Here is an 8,436-nt window from a genome sequence, read left to right on the forward strand (position 1 = left end):
AATTTGATTATTTGAGTCTAATATTAATCTTACAAAAAAAAAAAACAAGACAAGAAATTCAGTTGCCATTAATTTAAACAAATAGATAAACAATGCCAATTAAAGGACTATAAAGAGAGAAAGATAGGGATCAAAATCAAAGGTCAAGTAGCAAGTGGTGGGATTAATAACCTTTTTTTTTGGGCAAATCAGGTGGGATTAATAACCTAGAGGCAGCCAAAATATGATGAATCTTGGAAAATGTAAGATGTCAGTCGTAGACATTTCTATTCTCATAGAAAATAGCTTCAACCAACTGTCCTTCACCACTTCCAACACTTATCTAATAATTATAAACCAAATCCCAATGCCTATCTTTTCCCCCAACAATGCTTATTTCTTGAAACTTGGCTCTATGATTTTGACTAAACCCCCCCACTTACACTCCTAGGACAAATCAATCAATACACCAAGTTATTGGATTTTGGTTTTGGTTTTACCTCTTAAATTATTTTCTTTTCCTTCTCTCTCTCTCTACTCTCTGTAATTAAAATTTGTAAATTGCAGTTAGCCAAGTGCCACATGTTTCACTATCAACAAATGAAAAGACAAAAAAATTAAAAAATTAAAAAGGACAACACAACATCAACAGACAAATTACACTTTTAAAGATCACCACATCTCCTAGGATGTTTAATAAAGGGTGCTGCACAGTAATGCACAAATCCATCTCCTTGTGCATAAAAAAATCACAGATTGACATTGTAATCATATGATTAATTCATTGAAATCTTTCTTGAAATGCTACAAAAACTTAGGAAAGCCACAGCATTAGTACATAAAATCCCATTATTTTCGTCTAGAGTACTTTATCTAAAATACGGATAATGTATGATATACAAACATATTTAACAGTTCACAAATTTATATTTTAGTAATAAAAAAGCAAATCTCACTAAAATCCATTTAACGCTTCATAAACTTATAGAAACATGAATCCGTCAAATTCAAAAGTTAAAAATATGTTCATATGTCCCCATAATTTTCCATCTTCATAACAGTACTCATGCTGGCACACGTGCAGGAGCTAGTAGTCACGTGACTTGCAAGCAAAACGCAGCATTGTTGAACCACCAGACCTCACAGAGAAAACAGCATTCCAGATCTCAGTGAAAGCTCTAACAATGATACCATGGTGGCAAGGTGAGTTCAGCTGCAAGAAACAGTTGAGAAGCTCCCGGAGGTCGTCCTTTGAGTATATCTCATTCTCCAAAATCATCTGGAGCATCGAATGGCGAAAATCCAAATAAGGGTCGCCTGAATCTTTCTCTACGGCCACACTCTCGCCTCCAATCCTCCCGAAGCCTTTGACAGTTCTTGTGCTCTTGAAGTTGGTCTCTGCGTCTAGAAATGGCTCATAGTCTGTGCTTGGAGAGAATGAGGTGGTGGTGGTGGTGTCGTCTTTGTTGTATGAGTTTGAAGAAGAGTGGTGGCTTTGCTTGCGGGATGTGGTGGTTATGGGGTTTGCTTTTGGGTGGAAGATGTGGAAGAGTTTTGGTTTTCTGCAGCTGCTGCACCCTATGTCAACTGCAACTCTGTTCAGGAGGAGCTTTTTCCTGCTTGTGGGCATTGTGTGTGTGTGTGTGTGTGAGAGAGAGAGAGAGAGAGATTGTGTTGGTGAAAGAGTGCCTGAACAGAGGAACAGAGGAGGTGAATGAGTTTGGAATCGAGGAATGAAGGACCAATTGGCTCTCTATAAAAAGTCTGCATGTGAGCTCCTGAGGGTCCCTACATGCTACCATCACTAGTCGGTTAGGTTTTTCAATGACAGCCTGATCTCAACCGCACAATTTGACCACAAAAAATGTCTAGCTATGTCATTGACGTGCTGTTTGACAGTCATCATGCTGACCTGATAAAAGACTAATAATTAATTTCTTTTAATGGTTAATTTGACCACTAATCATGCATTATCTAAGATAAGTCTGATAACATATCATAGTATCATACTACAATAGATAAATCAGACTAAAATTACAATAGACTAAAATTACTCCACAACTATCATATAAAGTAATATTTAGAATGAGCGATGTATATGTACCTATTACAAGGATGAGACTCACCATATAGATAAATCAGATATAGATCACATCTCTAATATGAGAATGAGATATAAGTAGTTTTATTTTTTTCAAGAGAGGACTGTCCAGAAATGCTAATATGTCCACAAGCAGGGGCTTATATCAGTTTGATACTTCTACACTAATCAATCAAAGCAACCCAACAATCAAATCTAGACCCATCATTAACTTATCCATCCAATTGTAAGTCTAATCTTTGTACCCTAAAGATGAACATGGTGGGCTAAGGTGGGCTTAGGGCAGGTAACTAAGATACTTGATTCTTAATCAAGCTTGTTACATGCTGAGCAACCCACAATGAGCCATCCTCAGTGCAACAGAAACCATGAGTATGACCCTCTCTTTCAATTGATAGGGCAGCATCTGGGACCTGCTTGGAAATCTGGGACCACAGAAAATACAAAGTAAGCCCAGATAGTCATATATTTGAAAAATTCCAAAAGCAAAGGTAAAACAATGTCGAAACCAAATTGCAACACTCACTATACTGCATGAAAAACTACAATGGTCAAGTCCTCATAAATCTCATCATATTCCGCAATTGTCATTCTTATCATAAGTCTCTTCAAGTCCTCCATCAATATTCAATACCATGTTTATTCACTCATTTAGTCATTTTGCAAGGTGTATGACATAACAGCATATTTTCGTAGTTCATTAAGCATTCTCATTATATTTTGTATCTGCTTGAGAACATAATTTTCTAGTTACTCATCTTATTGTCTATTTAAGCATTCTCAATCAATATTTGTCTGGCACAAATTATTATACTTTTCTCATATGAAAACTACTGGAGTTAATCACCATAAATCACCATAAACCTTGTGATCAACATGCAAGAATAAGGTAATCATCATCACAACACCACACAAGGCAAACAAACCTGTTTGGTGGGACAACCCCTCATATTCTGAAGTTCACTGAAGCATACTCTACAGTTTAAACTTTGAAATGGAGGGTCAAAAACACAAAATGAACTTTTGGGGTTTCAAAAAGAACTTCTATCTCCAATCATTTTATTGTATCATAGAAAAAAAAAAAACAAAAAAAAAAAACACTCTTTTTAGAAACAGATAAGTGACTTTTTTTTTTTTGCCAGAGAAACAGATAAGTGACTTAAGTACTAAGCTATAGGGCCTCTGATGGGTCCCCTCTTGAAACTTCAGGAGTTCTCTCAAACTTATTTTAAAATGTCAATGCCAGGCATTCCAACAAAGTATGTTTTCCTTTCTAACCAAAGTTCAATTCTCGTCCTCCCCCTCCCTAGACCTTAGGCCTCCTTTATAACCCAAAAATATGTTTTCCAAACAGCAGAGTGCCTACATTATTCTTGTAAAATACAACAAGAATTAAAGGGATGAAGGAAGAGCAAGGATCGGGAAGGTATTAAGTAAACATGTATTTTCTTAAAAGCATAGATACATGTGCAGCTTACATCCATTTTGCACAAATGGGCATGGACACGACATCCCTCTTAAGCTTTACAATGACTCTTGACCTCCAACTTAAATATTAATTTACAATAACTCCTTAAATTACCTCTTCAAACATTTGCAGTGGCCCCCAGTGATCATCAATGCCGAACAAAAATGCAATTTTGCCCTTATTTGCCCTCATGAATGCCCAATCTGGTGTTTCTGAAAGCTGACATAAGATGCCTATGGTAAGCACAAGTATGCTCAAATTTTAACTTCCCTATATGAACTAAGCAGCAATTTTGGTCTTTGTTGAAGTTGAAGAGGCAATATATGCAAGCGAATATCACGTGCTAACAAACAAATATTGACATAGAGGGCATAGTCCAACACCATTATGGAAATTTATCACTCATAAGTATTACTACTATAAATTTCTGTTAAAGATGAGGAAAAAAAGATGCAGCAGCATTCTAACAAATACATGGACAGTGAATGCATACATGTAAACCGAGTATGAAAGAACTTATAATTTATCAAAATACATCAAGGATGCACTCGACAGGCGCAGTAGCACAAAGCCTATATGGTGCATTTACGAGTAGGAATTAGATTTTTAAAATGTGGATGAAAATCTCAAGGAAACAAAAAGTTGCATTCCATCATTACCAATTAAAACATGTGGAGGTAATCTCTTTACATAACATATAGGATGACAATATCAGCATAAACAAAGGAAGGTGGTGAAAAAGATGTATCATTTATAAAACCACATGATCCACTCTGATGTTATATTTCAAAATTAAATTTATAGTCAATTACTACAGTTATTTTCAAAACAATATTAGTGAATTTAATCATAAATTACAACCAACATTGTAAAATCTACAAAAAAGGAAAAATAAAAAAATAAAAAGTAATCTTTTTACCTTTTTGAATTCTGTCATTGCCATAAAGAGAACATTCCGCATGGTGTGGTACTGCAAGCGCAGGAATAAAATTTTGAGAGGAAAGATTCAAAACACACACACTCACTCACTCATGAAAAACCTACTGTTTGATAGTGGTAAAATGGTTAAAAAAAAACCAGTAGAAGGTCCTTGATAACAATGTGCCATTAGTAAATATAAGATATAATATGCACCAAAAATAGGTTGATGACTTTCGGAAAAATATATATGACCTAAGAAGCCAACTTCATCAATCTATTGCAGGACAAACCTTTACCTTTACCAAGTGAGAGCAAGCAGCCTCAACTGCAGTAGCTGACCATGACTTCCCAAGGGATTTGCTCACAACTAACCTCAAAAGCCAGATAGGCAACAATCCCAAGAGCGCAACTATAAAACTCAAGACAACACATAGAATGCGGGACCTGAAAAACACTATTCTGTGATATTACCTCTATGATGCCTTAATGTTAGACTGTCAAAACTAATATTATTAGAATTTGAGTTTTTAATAAATAAAAAACCAATGTATATTTGGACCAAGTGAGAATGCCAAAATAAAAGGTTAATAACAATTCATTAACTGTCAGTTTTCTCAGTGCATGTTCAACCTTAATTGTACATAAGTGAAATCCACAAAGCATAGCAGACACTGGGGTAAGTAGGAATTACAGAAAATGGTATAACCAAAAAGTCCCAGCTAACAGGGAAAACATCCACTATATAACTGTCTATTGCAAGTGCATGAAATAAGTATATGCCTCTAAATGTGTACTACACAGTCAAAAGTATTGTCATTCATAACAAAGAAAGAATTTTACTCTGCAATCTTCCTGATAAGAGACTGCTGTATGGATTGTGGGTTTAACGCCAAAAACGGATACAGTCCGATACAATATGACACCTACAATGCCCGTACACTATGTCAGGGAAGTAGGGAACAGGTTCTCCATAGTCAGAAACCTAGGGGGAAGGGGTAATGACAAATGAGTAGTAAACAAAATTTGTACAAGGATGTGACCTTCTCTGGAGACCTTTTAAACATTTCGATAGATATATATGAACCAATAGAATGTCCAACCTGCACGAAAACAAAATATCAGCTTAAAAAAAAAGTCAGAAACAAGAAATCAATTTCTACAATCTTTCAAATTCTTTCCTGAAATAATTTGAAATCGCCCAATGGATAAGATGATGATTACAGCAATCACCACCTGAAAAATGACTTAAGAATTCAAAGATAATAATAATTCTAGTTCAGAACCAGGAAATGCTGACAGATTTTCCATCACCAAACAATTCATTGAAGATAAGCAACACCACACACATTGACTGATTATTAAACTCCTCTACTTATTTTCAACATAGGAGAAACACAATATGGATAACACCACAATGCAAAAACCAGAGGACGAGAGGGCACTCCATCACAATGCTGACATTCTTAACACTGAAATTTCAGAACATAGTTTCATATATGCATGGAAAAAAACCCTACACTCCAAAACAATCAAAAACAAAAAAAATTGAACAAGAGAAAGTTTGTGTGCTAACACTTTAACTAACAAGACACTTGGAAGCCATTTCATTATTGACGGATAGTTGGTGAGTTAAAGTAAGATTATGGAGGTGTCCTGCAATATTTTTGAGGTAACTGTCAGCAATAAAGGTTAGTGGACACAGCATTGCTGATAAGCAACTGCTACAGAACTAAAATGTGCTATCTCTAACTTGGACCCACAATCCTAATGTGATTTAAGAATAGATAATGCACTCCTTTTTTTTTTTCTCTTCTCTTATTTGAAGAGTAAGGAAAAGATAGAGGTGCAAGCATTTCTACGCCCGTATTCTTCAAAAAACAAAGTTCTTTCAAGAGGTCAACATAACATTGAAAATAGAAACACAAAAGATAGAAAATGATCCCACCAGTAATATAGGAACTTCATTATTTTGCAATTCCTGTTTGATGAAGTCCATCTGCAAAAGCACGAATTTACTTGGAGATCAGAACTATATGTGGTACTCTAACATACAAAAAGAGTTTCAATATAAAAAACTTGGTTTAAGAGTGTCATTAGGGAAAAGATTGGAAATGGGGGAAATAGAAATCTAACAATAAAGGTCATATCTGGAAGTCAAAATTGGATTACTGTAGAAAAATAATAATTGATAATACATGGAATGACATGAAAAATTATATTTCCAGAAGCACAATTCACTAATCTGGATATTGGTTTCACAAGTCTGTCATTATTGAGAGCATTTTCCAAATACAAGCAGAACAATTAACAGGGCATTTGCTTTCGAATGCAATGATACTCAATCCGCTTCAATCTCCATTTATACGGGACATTAAATAACCAACTGGAAAATGTATTACAGAACTCAGGTCATTTTTAACCGGCCAACAAATTTGCTCAGAACCAATATGGCAAGCAGAGTTTACCTTATGATTAATTTGTTCTTGTAATGAGAACAACCTTCCATGCTCCCAGTTCTAGAAAGAAGAGAATATCATATAACAATCATACCCGTGCCACAAATCACTGAAGAGAAGTGTAGAACAAGATGTAGTAAACTGGATGCTTCTTGCATACATAAATATGCTATATAATTTGTCAAACACAGCAAACCATTTCATAGTCTGAAGAACCAAAAGAACAAATATCTTATAAAAAGGTAAAACTAGACTTGCAATAATAATACAACATAAAATGAAAGGTCAAAAAATAGACTTGCACGCATAATTGGTACAATGGGCAGCCTACAAAGCATAACCATTTTCTATTTTATAGACTGACAGGCTGATTGCAAAGGAAAGTACAGTACTAATAATCTTGAGCAACAAAGGGCAAGAAGAATAATACTGCACACAATTTTTGTAATACCTTTTTTGTTTGAGATATATGCCCAACAGCTGATAATAGACACAAAATTGCAAACATATTAGCATAGTTATCACAATTCCAAAACAATTAACCAAAAAAGTAGAAAATACAATAAAATAAACACCCAAGTCTTGCCTGTCACAGACGCAGTTCCACCAAGCAGCTCAAATAGCGACTCCATAAAGACTTCATAGAATGAAACAACACCTGCAATACCGACAACCCAAATCATAATCCTCACAATTGAATCAGTCTCACACACACGCGCGCGCAAACACACATACACACAGGAACCCACCTGGATTTCCAGGGATAAACAGAACATGCAATGTTGGATCATCAGCCCGAATCTCCAGTACTTCAGTAGTGTAACTAAGCAAGAAAGCACAGAAAAAACTCTAAAGAGAAACTAAAAAACGAATCATTGAAAAAATAATCGCCAAGCCACAACACATATTAAAGAATTTGGAGCCAGAACCCAAAAAAGTACCTTGACACATTGCATAAACGAAATGTAGCCCGCCTCTTCACTCGAAGCACTTCGCGTTCTGAACTTTCCTGACCCATTTCTCTACTCGCATAATATAATCTATACCTTGCCCTTATAATATGAATATCAATAAATGAGTTATCGTACTGACCAACTCATATGAAATGATGAAAGCTTCTAAAGGACAAACAAAACCAGTGCCGTGTGGCCTAACTGGGTATCTAATCCCATTACTAATAAAGTGAAAACTGAAGAGTACGAGTAAGTGAGTAACTGAGTAAGAGAGAAAGATGGAGAAGTACCTGGAACGGGTACAGAGTGAGAGGCGTTGGGTAATGGAAGATACAACCCGAAGAAGCATTTCTCTGTTTTTCGGTATTATGTTGTTTATTTATAATATGCATTGGAAATTTTTTATTTAATATTTTCACTTTTCGTTAAAATCTATCTTTTATTCTTTTTAGATAAATTTTTATTTGTAAATTTACTCTTTTTTTATTTTTTATTTTTTGAGAAGTGGACTTTTTCATTGCAAACACTTAACCAAAACGGCAAAACCTCATCCAACCA

General features: G+C 35.1%; 2 protein-coding genes across 4 annotated transcripts; both read right to left on the reverse strand.

Annotated features, from left to right (window-relative positions):
- Positions 1–823: 823 nt before the first annotated feature.
- LOC147282143 (Ovate family protein) lies at positions 824–1,995 on the reverse strand. The gene has a single exon (XM_086247638.1). It carries the CDS (start codon positions 1,607–1,609, stop codon positions 1,067–1,069), a length of 543 nt encoding a protein of 180 aa, XP_086103764.1. The 5' UTR covers positions 1,610–1,995; the 3' UTR covers positions 824–1,066.
- A 70-nt stretch (positions 1,996–2,065) lies between these two features.
- Positions 2,066–8,227, reverse strand: LOC147282144 (alpha/beta-Hydrolases superfamily protein). 3 transcript variants are annotated; one of them, XM_086247635.1, is made up of 13 exons: positions 8,169–8,227; positions 7,867–7,977; positions 7,675–7,748; positions 7,512–7,583; positions 7,377–7,405; positions 6,935–6,985; positions 6,415–6,465; positions 5,510–5,569; positions 5,310–5,392; positions 4,766–4,913; positions 4,468–4,518; positions 3,663–3,767; positions 2,072–2,505 (listed from the first exon to the last, which is right to left on the reverse strand). In XM_086247635.1, the coding sequence occupies exons 1-13, from the start codon at positions 8,225–8,227 to the stop codon at positions 2,371–2,373; spliced, it is 1,029 nt and encodes a 342-aa protein (XP_086103761.1). In that variant the 3' UTR covers positions 2,072–2,370. The 3 variants fall into 3 exon arrangements, 2 of the variants coding, with proteins under 2 accessions (XP_086103762.1, XP_086103761.1); XR_015122879.1 differs by having other exon boundaries at positions 2,370–2,505; positions 3,663–3,781; XM_086247636.1 differs by lacking the exon at positions 3,663–3,767 and having other exon boundaries at positions 2,066–2,505.
- Positions 8,228–8,436: the final 209 nt, after the last annotated feature.

Source organism: Dryas octopetala, chromosome 6, assembly GCF_963921425.1.
Source record: "Dryas octopetala chromosome 6, drDryOcto1.1, whole genome shotgun sequence".
Lineage (NCBI taxonomy): Eukaryota > Viridiplantae > Streptophyta > Magnoliopsida > Rosales > Rosaceae > Dryas > Dryas octopetala.

Bases quoted from the DNA above. Each gene is read 5' to 3' on its own strand.
- LOC147282144 (XM_086247635.1), bottom strand. From the start codon at position 8,227: ATGCTTCTTCGGGTTGTATCTTCCATTACCCAACGCCTCTCACTCTGT. The intron at 7,978-8,168 runs GTACTTCTCCAT...TCATATTATAAG, and splicing joins TCACTCTGTACCCGTTCCAG to GGCAAGGTATAGATTATATT. The intron at 6,986-7,376 runs GTATTACAAAAA...TCTTCTTTCTAG, and splicing joins ATATATCTCAAACAAAAAAG to AACTGGGAGCATGGAAGGTT.
- LOC147282143 (XM_086247638.1), bottom strand. From the start codon at position 1,609: ATGCCCACAAGCAGGAAAAAGCTCCTCCTGAACAGAGTTGCAGTTGAC.